At 41.2% G+C, this 17,090-nt stretch overlaps 1 protein-coding gene across 2 annotated transcripts in view; it reads right to left on the reverse strand.

The window, feature by feature from the left end:
* LOC126354845 (ketohexokinase-like) overlaps positions 1-17,090 on the reverse strand; it is a 77,745-nt gene that overhangs the window by 31,903 nt on the left and 28,752 nt on the right. For both annotated transcript variants that reach the window (XM_050004826.1, XM_050004827.1), the window contains 3 exons: positions 8,117-8,236; positions 1,145-1,352; positions 445-680 (listed from right to left, as the gene is read on the reverse strand). In XM_050004826.1, coding sequence (XP_049860783.1) covers positions 445-680; positions 1,145-1,352; positions 8,117-8,236 — 564 coding nt within the window. The remainder of the gene's footprint in view (positions 1-444; positions 681-1,144; positions 1,353-8,116; positions 8,237-17,090) is intronic.

Genomic DNA, 17,090 nt, shown 5'->3' on the forward strand with positions numbered 1-17,090 from the left:
TATACAACTCCCCAGTTATCACTGACTTTTGTGTACTGAATATAATATTCTTGTTCATTCCAAAACTGTAGATCGTGGTTTCGTGAGGTTGTAACTAACGTACTCGTACCTTTGACGTCACGGTTTTTAAAGTTGGAGACAGAGGTAGAGGCAGAAGAGGGCTCTTGGTCATGGGCCCGTCAAACAATTATCCATACACTCACCCAAGCAACTTAGGGAAACCGCAAGAAATTTAATTAGGCTGCTCGGATGGAGATTTGAACTTAGCTTCTCCTACTGAATACCTCAGTCGGTATTTTGCGTTTTTGTGAATTTCAGAACATATTACGGTTTACTTTTATTCAAGAATAATTTTGACGTGTTTCGAAGTCACTGAAAGACGATCATGTGATACAGAAAAAATAAAATCAATTCAGTTTATGAGGATCAGTGGACAAGGCTTACCCATGTTTCAGGAGTCCAAAGAGACCATCAACCGCTTGAGACATCGTGTTAAATCCCTGTAACCTAGCAAAATCTTTGCCTATGATTACAAGATCTCCAAGTGGAATTAACTCCAGTAAATTGTCTCGTTTCTTCTCCACTTCAATAGATATTGTTATTCCATAGCCTTCGGCATGTTCGTTGTTCCATTCAACAATTCTTTTTATCATTTTCTTTACTTCATCTATATTCCGCCCCTAAAAATAGACAGATGCAGATCAACAGCTGTTCCAGTTGGTAATGAAATCTGTCAAATAACGATCAAAGGGTTTTAAGTATGCATCAAAATATGTACAAAGAAATTCGAGGTGTTCACATGAAGCCTCCCTGATTTCCACGCACAATTTAAAAAAAAACTTTGAGGCATAGATACTTGAGGTGTACAGCATTTCCTCCGATAAGATTACGTGAAAGTGACTGTGTATGCCTCGCCTGTATGTGACCTTGGCGATCTCCGCTGAAGAATTGTGGATGCAAAATATCCATCATCCCAAACATACTTCTGCGCTCATGTGTTCTAGACATTTCACCTGTTACGAGAGGAGCCTATGTTCATTTACATGATGCTGCAAGTCGCAAGTATCTATATCTCGTAGTTTTTTTTAATTGCACTTGGAAATCAGGAGGGTTTCATGAGGACACTTTGTATAAGGAATCGTACCTCGAAATGAATCCAAGAGTACTGTGAGAGGTCGATTTTCAGGAATGCTTCATAAGATGCCTCCGGCCAGTCCTTGCGGTAGTGCAGGATGGTTCGAGTACCATTTTCTGCATTGATGATACAAGTCGATATTGGTAACTCTTGGCCTTCAATTAATTCACACAGGTCGCAACTGAGGCCATAAGATCTAAGGTCCTCTTTAACAAAACTGCATAAAATTCAGTTTAAAAAAAGAAAGTTGTTCTTACTTACAGTACAGAATTGTTTAACAAAGTGACATGAGAATGCTTAACAAAAATGCATAGTGAACTGATTCAATCAAAAGCAATTTTATAACCAACAAACAAACAGAAATATTTTATCAGCACATTATGTTCCTTTCATAATTAGATGGGTTTTAGGAGTTTCGTCTTCAGCTGTTGCAACCACGATCATGATGTACAGACTCTAGCATGGATTCGACACTGTCTGATAGAAATGGAATGCAATTAGCGTGAGCGACATTGTTTTAAAAACAGCGTAAACAGATGATACAAAAATTTATTAGGAATTAAAATGAAGACACTTTAGTATCGCGTGGGACCATCTTCCATCTTGACAGAGACGCATCGTGGTATGAAAGCGGTGAAATGCCGCTTCCGACAATGCATGGACATCAGTCGGAAATCGCTCTCACGCGACAACAGCTCGCTAGATTAAACTCTTTTACAAGAGCTACTTTCTTGTCTCGATCAGTTTCTCGTGGTAATGGATTCTGTTACAGAGCACACAGGGCATTATTCCTGTACTGAGACGCACCTGTCACGCCTAATCGTTCCTGGTTACGCGTCAGTGTGAAAAGTGCGCGTTCTGTGAATGCTGTCTGCTGTGCAGTTGGGCGTTTGACACAAAATATACAGCAGTAAAAGAGTTAAGGAACTGCCAACGATAATGAAGTTTCTTAATGACCAAAGCAACATTCATAGTGCATGTCCCTGATTACGGTAGGATAGCAAATTTTCTATACTGCTGAGACCTGAAAGAATAGGAAAACAACATCAGGTCACTCAAAAAATATATACATACAAACTTATCGAATAATAGGCATTATACAGCGCCTTTTTAGGGTTCCGCATCTCGATCGGTAAAAACGGAATCACCATAGGATCACTCTGATTTCCGTCTGTCTGTCTGTCCGACTGTTAGGAACCGTTTTTCTCAGGAACAGATGGAAGTATCAAGTTGAAATTTATGTCACGTGCTAAAGTCTACGGTCCATTGGCGGTATATAAAATTGAAGCGTCTAATTCAATGCAATCAAAAAAGTATATATTGTGATACTCGCAAACTCACTCATTACACAAACTGCTTGTTGGCTTCTGTCTCGGGTTCTTCGGCCGACGTTCGCTGATGGTTTTTCTGACGTTTCGACTGCACGACTGGCCGGCATTGTCAAAGTTTCGCCCTCCATTGCTGGTGGTGGAATGGAGCCGAGTTCGCTGGGAATGCATTGCATAGAGCCCGTATCTCACATTTCCTTTTCTGGTTTGTCACTTCGCCAAGTGTTTGGCTCTGTTATATTTCTAATATCGCTTGTGGTGTACCCATTGCTCCTCAGAAGACTTTCCAAGTGTTGTATTTCGTGTCTGAGGAGCTGTGGCTCACATATTCGTCTTGTCCGCGTAACGAGAGTATTAATCATGCCACTTTTCTGGCTCGGGTGGTAATTTGATATTTTGTGCAGGTATCGACCATGTGTGTTCGTTTTCGATACACGCTGTGTGCCAGGTTTTCACGATCCCTTGTGACCAGCATACCCGAGCAAATCGACAAAGAAGATCAAAGACTGTCTCAGATCGCCAAAGGAGAAAAGGGACCGACTTGTAATGTCAGGAATATACCGCATACCATGCACACACGGAAAATTTTATGTTGGAATGACTGGACGATCGATCAACACCAGGATCACAGAACATAAACGAAATTGCAGATTGGGGCAGGCGGAGAAATCGGCTGTGACAGAGCTGTGTGAGACCGACCACGTAGTGAAATTCGCCGATACGGAAGTTCTGGCTGTAGAGAAAAAGTATCACACCCACTGGTTCAGAGAGGCTATAGAAATACACAAACACGCGAATAGCTTCAAAAAGAAAGAGGAAAGCCTCAGCGTAAACAGATCCTGGCTTCCTGTGCTGAAGCGAATGACCGTCGCAGGTAATATGAGAAACGCACCAGAAATGACCCTGGAGCAGCCCTCAGACGTTGGTGCGTCAAGCATGTACGATAGTCTGCGGCCGTGAACCCGGCTCCAATCCACCACGAGCAATGGAGGGGTGAAACTTTGACAATGCCAGCCACTCGTGCTGGCGAAACGTCAGAAAAATCATCAGACGAACGCCGGCCGAAGAACCCAAGACAGAAGCCAACAGGCAGTTTGTCAACAAGTGGCCACAGAAGTCTTAACAATTAAAACCTATAGGGTACTTCCCCTTGAGCTACGACCATGAAATTTGGAAGAAGCAAGGTTTCACATTAGAAGTAAAGGGAAAAAATCAGAAAATGATAATTTGTAATTATATCACACGAAAAAGAATATTTCTTTTGGCATTTGTTATCCGATTTCAAACATAAAATTGGAACATTCTCGGAAGTCCTGGAATTTCTGGAACCAGTATCTTGCCAGCATCAATGTTGGCGAAAGGCAAAAATTGCCGAGATTCTCGCTTTAGGGGATAGGTGACTGCCAATATACCTAATTAAGTTTGTAGGAAGCCCTATACATAACGCCCATTACAAGCACCGATACAGGTCCACTTGAAACACAATTCACAATTCTCATACTTTGCAAAGAAAAAGTCTCTAAGACAGTTACGTCATACAACTTCACTCTAATGATTACTTCGTCTAAACATGGAGCTTTCTTACTGCTCTTTCTGCAGAACATTGTACCAGCTGGGGTAACAAGCATAGTGTCACTGTGTTCTGATACTGTGCAAGTGCATTCACTGTAGCCTGCAGTTTCAACCATCAGAGCGCAGGTATGCTTACAGTGCAAGCCCTTCTCGGGGACTGTTCAGCTGAAGAGCTACTGTGTAATACAATAAAGTATGTATACTTGTGTACAGAAGTAAATGTGATCCATAATTTACTTTCCTGTTATTTTACTGACTCCTTTTTCTTTATGTTTTAAACAGTTAATTTGATGATGACTTGGTAACAAATGGAAACGAATAATAATAATACAATTTGCTTGACCTGTAAGTGTAATATATTATTCAAACTTTTCTCGCATTTATCGCTTTCACAGTTCAAATTATCCCTAATTGTTGACATGCATTCACATTGTTTAAGATTTAACACACTTCTCCTTGCATTCTGGGAGAAGTCACATTACTATTTTCTAGTTTACTAACTCATTATTTAGTTTTTAGTCCCGCTGTCGTGACATTAATGGTCTTTAACATTTTACAGTCTGTGCTTAGCAGAGACACTTCTTCAACTCACACACGTGTCGTTAGAAATGCATTACATTATTTAAACTGCAGTTTCTATACTCATATCTCTGGATCCTTAGGCATTATTCTTCATGTTAATTCATCACTTTATTCAATAATTCACAAAACTGGCGCCTATGTGCTTGATACATGACCGTTCATGAGAGCCGACCACCCTTTTACTACCCAAGAACTTTTGCACAATGTCGAATGAGTTCGACAAGCTCTATATAAAACAATGCGCCATGCATGTCAGAAATTTGCAGCGAACTGTGGAGTGTGAATCTCTACTGAGTGAGCATTCAGATGCACAGTACAGAATTTTTGTTTACAACATTCACTGTCTTCAAGGTCACATAACTTTAGTCTAGCATAATGTTTCTCCCTGTGTGCTCTGCAGAGTCTGAATGTCATAACAATGCTAGTACAGATATATCCCGTTTAAAAGTGCTGTTGATGTCATACACGTGTGTGAAATGCATTTTAACATTTAATATTTTAAATTATGCTGTGGCGGTATTGCCAAATATCTTCCTAATATGCCAAGTTGAAAATGTTCCAAGAAACACTGATATACAGGAAATTAGCAGTTTATCATGGAGTGAAATATTTTAAAGATGAAATTCTTCAGTTTTTCCTTTCTGCTGCCATTAAACATTATTCAACCTCAGGGGAAGTAATATATTAATCACATATATTCACTTTCAACATCATAAGCACAAGCGCTACAGCATACTGTGTAACTACTTTAAATAACAACAATGGTTTGGAATCTGTATAAACCAGAGGTAATGACTTCATAAATGTCTGTTCCAGGTATGAATCTTTCGAAATGTGTAGGCCTACACATTGAACAGATTGACTCATAGTACACTCCTACTCTACCGAATTTATCTAGCACTCATAAATATATTGCCAAAAAGTCACATAAATTAACTCTAAACGCTAACTGTTTATTACGCTGTATCTCAATCTTTTTCAAATTGTGTTTTTACTAGTATTAAAATTAAAACTATACCTTGTGGTACTTAGCTGCGAGAAGATTTTTTTTTCTTCTTTCATATATTTCGATTAGCATCTGTATCAACAAAAATTATTTACCATTGCTGTTAGTAGTAAATAAATACGTAGTAATAGGCCAGATAAGTGAATATTAAATTTCTGGTGTTATTGCAAAATGTAAACAAGCAGCATGATACTTCATTCATGTGGCAGTTCAGATTTTGTGTTGGCAGTATGCTATTTCCACTCCACAGATATCCTGTTTATGCAGTAAGCAGTACACCTAGGCAGTGATAACTGACTAACGATCATGATGTCATAAGAAAGGTAGCTCACTCAGCGCCGGCCCACTCCATTGTTTCAGTAACTCCCGTAAATTCCGGGGAGGGGGGGGGGGGGTGATGAGCTCTCATGCCATGTTCAAATTTATCTCAGATGTGATCAAGCGGTTTCACATCTGGATAACTGGCGGGTAATCACATCAATTGGAACTCACCACTCTGTTCCTTGAACCGCTACATCATACTACTGACCTTGTGACATAGCGCAATATCTTGTTGAAAAAAGGCCACTGCCATCGGGCAACATGATCATCATGAAGAGTTGTACGTGGTCTGCAACCAGTGTACAATGCTTCTTGGCCATCATGGTGCTTTGCACGAGTTCCACTGGTCCCACGGGTGCCCACGTGAATGTTCCACAGAGCATAATCGAGCCGCTGCCAGCTTGTCTCCATTCTGCAGTACTGGTGTCAAGCAGCTATTCCCCTGGAAGACTACGGATTCGCGCCCTCCCATCAGCACGATGAAGAAGGTATTGGGGTTCATCAGAGCATGCAATGCTCTGACACTGTGCTATCGTCCAGTGCCGATGGTCACGTGTCCATTTCAGTCGTTGTTGCCAATGTCGCTGTATTAACATTGACACATGCATCAGTCGATTAACATTGACACATGCATCGGTCGTCAGCTGCGGAGGCCCATCGTTAGGAATGTTCAATGCACTGTGTGCTCAAACACACTTGTAGTCTGCCCAGCACTGAAGTGTGATGTTAGTTCCGCCACAGTTCGCCGCCTATCCTGTTTAACTAGTATGCCCAGCCTACGACGTCCGAAATCCGTAATAAGGGGTGGTTTCGCCACGTACGGACACTCACCCAGCACTCCTCTAACACCCGACAAGTTGTGCAGTTTCCGAAGTGCTCGTGCCGAGTCTCAAGACCGTCACAATCTGCCCTCTATCAAACACAGAGAGACTCCACTCCTTCACCATTCTACAAACGGACAACGCGGTTACTGATACCACATGCACAGGGAGTGTGTCTGACTAACAGTCATTCCTCACCAGGTGATTTTGCTGTCGCCTGGACGTGTTTATATCGATAGTAGGTCAGTGGCCATAATTTCTGGCTGATCAGTGAATGCGTCGGTGCCTTCCGAAGTCAAGGATCTCAGCTTGTCTCTGGCAAAGAGTTATTAATGAACAGACACCACACAAACCAATCATCGATCTGAACCCAGGAAATCAACAACGTGCCTGATAGCGCCAGATATTGCGCTTTTAAAATGTACAACGTGTATTCTCAAAACACTGAATTAGATTCAGTCTTCTTTAGTCAATGCAGTGAGTAAAGTGTGCAACTGTACCATGTGGAATTTCTAAGGAATACTTGGACTGTGCAGTGCTGTGTTCGTTTTGTTATGAGTGAGTATAGAAATGAACGAACGGTGAGCGTAAAACCCATGTCAGAATACTCGCTACTCCTTTCAAATAACTGCAAGTTAGCTTTATTACATATTGCCATTATCTAACAGATGGCAATGGCCTTGCCATAGTAGCTACACCATTTCCCGTGAGATCACCGAAGTTAAGCGCTGTCGGACACTTGGATGAGTGACCATCCAGGCTGCCATGCACTGTTGCCATTTTTCTGGGCACACTCAGCCTCGTGATGCCAATTGAGGAGCTACTCGAACGAATAGTAGAGGCTTCAGTCAAGAATACAATCATAACGACCTGGAGAGCAGTGTGCTGAACACACGCCCCTCCTATCCGCATCCTCCACTGAGGATGACACGGCGGTCGGATGGTCCCGGTAGGTCACTCGTGGCCTGAAGACGGAGTGCATTATCTAACAGAGGGGTAGTCACTAACAATGTCAAATGCCTTCATTCCATGACACACTGCATAGACAGTTGCGAATAATGGAGGACATTAGCGCAAAGTCCATTAAATAGTAACTTTGTATCATCACTTGTCTTTCCCTTGCTTAGAAAATAACGACAACGAACAAGTCTACAATTCATTAGGATTAGAACTAGCTACAGCATGTCGAGAGCCAAAGTACTAACATCCACCGACGAAACCGACTGCACGCAGGTTTGGTCACAGTTAAATGCTTATAATAAATTTACAAAAGTGTGTAAAAGACGAGTAATATATCATGTTTGTCATTACCAGCCTACCAATATACTATGAAAAACTGAAGTGAACTGACCTGGTGTATCTCGAATTGCTGCTGAGCGTTCCGAGCAAGTCACATTTTACCTTCAGCTCAGCCAGGACTGCACAGTTATTTGCAGCATTTCCACCAGTCCTCTGTTGTCGATCCAGAATCCTGTTGGGCAAATAACAGCAATACGTTTCAGTGAAGAGTGATAATGTATACATTGCTTTCCATGCAACTGCAAGTTTCTTAGTGCTGCGGCGCACCTTTACACAAACTCTGCCCTGCCAATTCTGTATACGTGCGATGCTGTCTAGTACCCACAAACTTAGAGCTATACTGTAAGAAAATAGCGGTTCCGAAATTCTGCATTGGAAAATACAGTGTGTTTCTACACTCCCCTTAAAAACTCTTAGTATGAAGAGGGAATGGTCGGATAGATGACGATGTGAAAAGAAGCTCATAAATGGCGCTGGCCGGTTTCTCTGTTGAAGTAATAAAAGTGTAAAATACTATGTTCTAAGCTCCTACGCCTATCATATGAAAAAACTACAAATAATTTCCTGAGCTTAATAACCACTAAACTTTTGTCAACGTCTTATTAACGTCGAATCGCTGTTCAGTCCTAATGTTTAATTGTTATTTTAATGCGGCATTTTGAACATGTAGAGGAGAATATTAAAATAGTAGTAGCAGGTAGTAGTATAGTAGTATAAATAATCTTCTTCACCTATGGATCACTTCTACAAGAGTACTGCGTACGTCATTATTACAGTTCGAGAATAAAAGCACAATTCTTGCATACAGGTGTAAGGTGTCAAATAAATAACACACCTTACACTGAATTCCTGAAACAATTCCGGTTAATTCGATATGTCACATGACATAGTTAAGTAAAAATGTACAGCCAGGGCTGTATAGTGTCAAACATAGCTGGAAGAGCAAGAGCCTTCCGAACCTAAGGAACGATGTTCCACCATTCAAACAAGATGGTATATACAGAATGAACCAAGCACAGAATGAGATAGGTAATAGTTCAGGACTTCAACATGAAAGCCATATTAAAAGTTATGATGAATAATGACTTATAATTAAATAATACCAAAAAAACCAACAAGTATGTTTCAGGCAGCACTTGATCAGGAGTCTGAAGAAAAGAAGAGACGGAGGAGGAAAAAGAAGAAGCACCTAAAATTCTTTTATGTAGCAAATAATACAAGTAGAGTGTGCAAAGGAGATGAACTAATAGCATGACATACTAACATGCCACACCACAACACCATACACAATGAACATAAGTAGTCTCATTAGCTTAAGATGTTAGCAACAAATTGTAACCTGATAGAGAAACTAGTCCTGCAAACACAGAGAAAGGACGCCAAACCATGTAAGGGATTTCTTAAGAGGCGTAAATTAGGCGTTAGGCATAATGTAGATTATAAAAAATGATTTTTGTACTCAGACCTCCTGCAAGAAACAACCGCCAACGGCCAATGACGATACAGTGGACAAAAACTGAAAATGTATATGAGACATGAACGGACGAGATCAACGACTTTCTACGATGCAGGGGTGCCAGCAAGGGCACAAGAAGGAAGGCGATTTGTAACCAAAGCAACCCTTGTATTCACTTTCGACTGATAATCAAGTCAGAAGGACTGCAGGGAACGACAGGCCACGAAACAAACGAAACAGCAACCAGCACATGGAGTAAAAATAAAATGCCTCACCAAAACCCCGACTTGTCTGAGGCACAATTTGGCAAAAAGTACGTGTAGAATCGCACTGTCGCCACCAGACTGCGATATTATATGGAACCACAGACCTGAAGGAAAATCAGTCAATCGGTGTTGAACTAAACATCCATATCAACGATTGTAACACTAACAAATGTAAAACTTCAAAGCAACTAGTAGTCAATAATTTCCCACATCCTGCCCAGAGAAGAGACAAGATTCAAGTTGAAGAAAGGAAGATGCTTGGAAGAACAGAAGATGAAGAGTCCGAAGACTGATGCTGCAGAGAGAAGATGGGTAAAAATATTTCAAGACACACCTTATCAGACACCCATCCTGTTATAAACTAGTTATCTGTGAAGTGCTACCAAACTATAAGCATCTTCAGCAATGACTTGAGAAGGAAAATACACGCTTTTAAAGCCAATACTCCATGAGAGTCTGCACTAAAAGGTCCACATTATTATGAGGACCACGGCAATATACTGTTGCAAAATTCGACAAAGAACGACGCTGCCCACCCAAAGGTTTGCCGACTAACATCTTGCGCAAGTCCTTCGGCTTCATACAAAGACATTCGTCGGCGACCTGACACAAGAACATTTGTAGACATCGTGAGAAAACAGTGGTCGAAATTAGGCAAAGACCAGTGTCAGACAGTGAAAAAGCTGCAAAAAGCATAGCAAATTATAAAGGACTTCGATGTACTGATGCAATTTACATCCTTCTATACAATATGTGTAAGTTTCTGAATACGAATTGTATAACAGTCTTTCCATAATCTTTGTTTCGTGAGTAATGCAAGAGAGGCCTTTTTGTAATGAAATGTTTTATGTACTTATAATATTCATTAGAATAATATCTTAAAAAGATAAGCTGTTCATGTATATTGTGTCTTAAAGATAACATTTTTGTAAAGTTAATTTACTGTCTATGACGTAATATTTTAAAATTTTACGCATGTATCATTATCAATGCAACATTTCTTAAAAACCACACTGTCTGTTAGAATAATATATTTCTTTAGAATGATATGTATGTATGAACATTGTTTGCGACTATAATATTTTCGAATTTTGCATAAATCATTAATATAAACTTTTAAGATTTTGAACTGATTAGGATTTGCTAAGGCATTATTTTGATGTTTACATTAGTTCTTAGAATCATAATTTTTGTACTATGTATAAAGTCATTTACATTTTTGACGTCATTTAAAGTGGTTAAGAAAATAGTATTAAAAGATCGATGTGAGAGGCTCTTCATCTTTGATATAGAATCTAAAATACACAAAATGTATTTAAATAAATAAGAAAAGAAATTCATAGCACTATTAATAAAAAAACTTATAGACTTCACTTAAGGCAGAGAATTAAATCATTAACAAAGTTAACCATGTTAAAAATTAAAGTATACAAACCAACAGAATTAAACAGAATAAGAACCAGACCAAGTGGCTGACCAATATTCAATGCTTGAGAAAAAGTATAATTTTTGACCGTCTTAGACAACACCTTAATCATTGTCTAAATTCAGTACAAAAATTGTCGTGGGGAGAGGTAGTGATATGTAAAGTGTCAAACAAATAACTCACCTTCATTGAATTACTGAAATAATTCCGATTAACTCGATATTCCACACGACATAGTTAAATGAAAATGTTCGAATTTTATTGATAGGCAAAATTGAATAAACTATTCGACATTTCTTGAATATAAATCACTAACACTCACACTAGTAATTACACGCCACTTATGTCTCAGATCTGAGCTAAGAAATTCAGTTCTGAGGGAAGGGGAGTTTTTACGACGGAATGTCTGTCCCATGTTCGGCTGAAACTTTCACAGCGGGACACGTAGTGGACACAATGAGGTGCAAGAGCCACTGCGTAGGCTGCCGGCAAAAGCAGCCCTTGTCTCTGCTTTTAACAATGACCCTTCATAAAGCCTTTCTACAGGAACATGGCGGGAGATGCCAATGGCGACTCACCTTAGCCACCTGTGTTAAAACATCCACAAAAGAAAAAGCTCTTTATCTCAGTTTTATGTAGCACAAGTTAAACTCTGCCCTACGAAAGAAACGGTGCCTGTGATAGGCTACAAAACCTCTAGTGGGTGGAGTTATAACAAGTACGAACGCTCTGATTGGCCAGAAAGAAATCGTGCGGCTACCAGCTTTGATATGGGCAAATTGTAGACAGAGTTAAGTCTACTCGCGCCGCACTGAGACGACTGCGAGAGTCATTATGTGAACCCTTGTCCACAGGCTCGTCTTAACTCGTAAGGGGTTAAAATGGAAAGTCTCCTAGTATGGAGAATCGCACCGAACACTGACACTTAATACTTGCGAGCGATTTGAGGGCGACGACGTAACACTGTTCCAGCCAAATAGCATGTACCATGCAAATTAACTTAGCTAGGAAATAACTAGGAGTCCTGGCTTCACCAAAAACGGAGGGAATGTAACCGATTGGCGTTGAACAGTCGAGAGAGTTGGGCAAGTATTGGAAAGCTGTTAATTAATGAAAAGTTCAAAGCAACGTCCCAGAACTCCATTCACTCAACAACAAAAAAAGCAAAGACTCTCACATAATATGAGTAATTGAGAGTTGGTTGAAATTCGAACTCGAACGTAAATAACAACACGTGAAACACACATAAGAAAAATAGATCAGACTCCTTTGGGGCTAGAATGTTTATAACAACAAGTAAAAACATTAAATCTAGTTAGGCCCAAAATGACTCCCACTCTGGACTCATGAACAAGAGTAATGATGTTTATATTGACCATCAAATCTAAACATTTTGACCAGAGTCGCTCATAGATAGCCTACATTTGTTATCACAGATATAAGCTGACCACGTGGTAGTAGTGTGGGTTTGTTGGCCCGGTGCTGAATGGGGGGACAGTAGCAGTATGGACAAGTCTTATGAAGCAATGCTGAATGAAAGAGCTACTTGGAACATCAAGTCAGACAACCATCTCACCAAACAACTACTGTAGACTTCCTTGCAACAAACAGAGCCAATCCTTTCGAGTGACTCATCAAAAAGGCATGGATGCCCATGGAGCTATTACACCAACAATGATCATCAGAGTCAAAAATTTCATCAAAAAAGATACGAGCATTTGCGCTTGGTCAAAGTGATGGAAAGTTACTAATATCCTACTTGCACGAACTAGAGATCGTTTAGTTCAAAGCAACATCATAAACTTAACAACCTATCTTGTCGTGGTAATATCATTTGAAGAATGTAGCAAAAATACAGGCTATTACGTTGTCGCTATGAACTAGAACGTAAGGTAATAGACATTGAAAACTGAATGGTAACTAACGTCTGGAAGCCAGTGAAGGTTGTCTTCATTCCAAAGCCTGGGAGAATTGATCATAACAAGGCCGTGGATATGAAATCAATCACAGTCTGTCCTCCTGTCTTCTTAAAACATTAGAAAAACTGGTCAATGTGCACATTAGGGAAAGGACGTTAACCAGGCCGCCTCTACACATAAACTAACATGCATACCAACCAGGCAAATCGTGTGAGACTGCACTCCACCAACTTCTTAGGAAGATGGAGAAAGCACTACACTTTCAGGAAATAGCCCTCTGCATCTTCTCGGACATCGAAGGGGCTTTTAGCAACATGACCATTGGATCCATGGTCAGGGCAGTAGAGGTTCTGACACTCCACACTCATTTTCACATTCGTCAGACATCAACAAAAACACCCTGTCAGTGAATTAGCATCACTAGAATAAATTACTGGGGTTAGGAGAGGACCCTTATTCTACGACAGAGCATATCGGTGCTTCGCTGTACAAAATTTTTGTTTAATTTGTGTATTATTGTCAGAGAAGCACATTTGTTTACATAGATTGTGACATGACAATTTCAGGACAATTGTCAAGATAACGTATTAGTCCTTATTAGCAGAAATAACAATGAACACAACAATATCAAATTTAAATAGAAGGTTCTCTACAAGATTTTTCCTGCATCTAGACAATGAAGCACTCTCTGAGTTGGACAATATTACATCAAATCATCCAATTCCGGTTCTAAGTTCGGTAGTTTTAGGACGACAATCAAGTCTACGAAGATATACAAAAGATTACTCAGGGTTGCCCATGTTCAAAAAATGGTTCAAATGGCTCTAAGCACTATGGGACTTAACATCTGAGGCCATCAGTCCCCTAGAACTTAGAACTACTTAAAACCTAACTAACCTAAGGACATCACACACATCCATGCCCGAGGCAGGATTTGAACCTGCGACCGTAGCAGCAGAGCGGTTCCGAACTGGAGCGCCTAGAACCACCCGACCACCGCGGCCGGCATGCTCATGTTCACAGTGGATGCAAGCTGATGATACAATAATTTTACGCTTCTGCCGGCGGCGTTTACCTTTAGCTGCAGCGTGTTGTTGGCTGCATGGCTGTACTCGCCCTCTGAAAATCCTATAAAAAGCCAATCAAAATCTTTACTGATTTTATCAGCTGAAACTGTCCTATGTTTCTTTTTAGGCGAGAAAATATGCACTCATCCCTAGTCTGGACAATATGGTGATATACACATGCATAGATGGAGCAGCGTGTATACTTCAATGTCCTCTCGGTTCTCACAAGAACAATTAACTAGGTGCCTGTCTCGTTTCTCTGCCATCAGAGCTCAACGACTCTTTAGCTAATTTCTAGCTGAATGTCAGCCAAAATGCACACAGTGTTCCCACAAAATTCATATTTTGGCGTCGTACAGAGCATGATGTGCTCTGTTCTACACTAGACGCTGGTTCAGAGGAGAGTCCCTGAAGTTTTCGGTATTCTGCCTTTCGTAGCAAAAACTGTCCCCCCCCCCCCCCCCCCCCCCCCCCCATGTACTGTCGTGCTTCGCATCTTGGCCTTTTGAGACCAATGGGAGTGATCCTTTAAACTCGTGCAAACTGCCCCCGCCAATCAGAAAGGGCATAATTTTAAACTGCGCCGAACTCTCGCCACTTCAACTCCTTCTGAGTTTATTTCAATCAATTGGACATTTCGTTCCCGTTCCTGACGCCTAGAAGTTACATGCGTACATCATGAGAGCACCACGGACCTTTCACATGATCAGTAAATGCGAGTCTCTTTTAACTGCATCTCTGGCCTGGTTGTATCCATCTGAAAATTCCCCAGCGCAATTTTCTAAAGAATTTTTCCATGGCAGGCAGCGCTGGGGCGTTACCTGCTCCCTTCAATGTGTCACCTGGTGGGTTCGTTGGCTCCGTCGCTGTTGATCACCGACTCCTGTCACAAGCCTTTCGTTGTATTCGGGCTGTGGCTGCGCAACTCTATTCAAGCTGCCACCTTATGAGGTGCATGGCTCAGAGAACACCATTTGCAGATGGATTAGAGCCATGCTTAGTGGTAGAAAGGTAGAAGCCACCACGATGAAAGAAAAAATGGTAATCAGCACCACCACAGACTGTCCACAAGGAGGGATCCTGTTCCCTCTACCGTGGAACCTTATGGCGAATGAACTCATTGTATGAATTAAACTCTAACAGTACTTTTGCTAGGGATACACAGACGATCTTGTCATAGTAATACTTGGCAAAATTTTCAAGTACAGTCAGAGCTATGGCACAAGGAGCACTGAACATTGTGCATAGTTGGTGCAGGAAACAAGGTCTGCCAGTCCTAAGAAAACTGTTGTAGTACCATTTACGAGGAAGCAGACCCAACACACATATTGGAAATTCAAGCTTCTCGCTGAAACTCTACCAGTGAAGGGGATAGGGAAATATGTATGTGTAAGCCTGGATGAGAAACTATCGTGAACCCCTCACATAAGGAGCACCTGTTCCAAGACAAAAGACACTCTAATTAGTACCAGGAGAGCTTGCGGTAAAAACTGGGGCTTAAGAGTATGTACAGGATATACATCACAGTAGTATGATCTATGATCACTTATGGAGCTACAGTGTGGTGGGAAAAGGTACAAGAGCAGGTAGCTGCTAAAGAGCTTGCTAAGGTGCAAAGATTGGCCTGCTTAGCCATTACAGGCGGAATTAGCATCACGCCCACTGCTGGGATCGGAACGCTGCTAAACATGCCCCTATTACACCTGTGGGTAAAGATGGAGGCAGCAGCTGGAGCACACAGGTTAAAGACTGGGAAAAACTGGTACTCATTGGGATGTCCAGGATTTCACACTAAAATACTGAGTGAGACAGACATAGGTATGGTTGGTGAAATGACAGCTGACTATATAATATCTCCCAACTGCTACAACAAGCCTTTCAATGTAGTAATTGGAAGTAGAGAGCTCAGGGAGAACAAATTTCGAGATCATACTGGGGACATAATCTGGTTCTCTGACGGTTTGCAAAGAGACCAAGGTGTTGGGGCCAGGGTATATGGACTGCAGCCAAGGCTGGAGAGTGCAGTCTCTCCAGGGGAGATGGCCACTGCGTTTCAAGCAGAAATATCTGCTATCGGTGTGCGCTTGGAGAAGAATTTGCGGAGATGTTACAGAGGTCATAGCATTTTCATTTATATAAACAACCAAGCAGCCCTGAAAGCACCGGCAGCCTCCGCAACAAGATCAAAGATCGTGGCAGAATGCCACAAAGTCCTTGTGGAGCTAGGGGACAGCAAAAAGGTAAGCCTATTGAGGATCCCTGGTCACTCAGGGATTAGTGATAATGAGCAAACCCATTGGTTGGCCAGTATAGGGGCGATGACACCATTTATTGGACCGGAACCTGTCCTAACAATCACCAAGGCGATGATCAAAATGAAACTACGAGACTGGACAAGGAGACAGCATGTAAAATATTGAGCTAAGGTCCAAAAGCAAAAACATGGAAAGGTATTGATGCCGAAGCCATGTTCTAAGAGAAGTCTCACAATCCTGGGCTTGAATAGGAGAGAAATGAAACTCATGTTTGAGCTATTGACAGGCCATGGGAATTTCAAAAAACACCTACATGCAATGGGGATAATAGAAGAAGACCTCAAATGTAGGAAGGGTGGTGTGGGCGAGGAAACCGCATCACATTTGATCTTCGAATGCGAGGCATTGGAGATTAAAAGACACAGAATATTCCGGTCAACCAGACCTGAAGAAATTGTGTCTACCAAAGGATAAAGGTAAAGGATCTCCTTGCACTGGTCAAGGGCATTGGTTGGCTTCACTAAAGACACAGGTAACAATACCCCACAAGTTACGGTGCGGACAGCAGCGGGCTTGACCAATATTGTTTGTGCTTCCCTGATAAAATAAAATCAAATCAAACCAATAATGGTAACGC

The sequence above is a fragment of the Schistocerca gregaria genome, chromosome 3, assembly GCF_023897955.1.
Source record: "Schistocerca gregaria isolate iqSchGreg1 chromosome 3, iqSchGreg1.2, whole genome shotgun sequence".
Taxonomy (NCBI): Eukaryota; Metazoa; Arthropoda; class Insecta; order Orthoptera; family Acrididae; genus Schistocerca; species Schistocerca gregaria.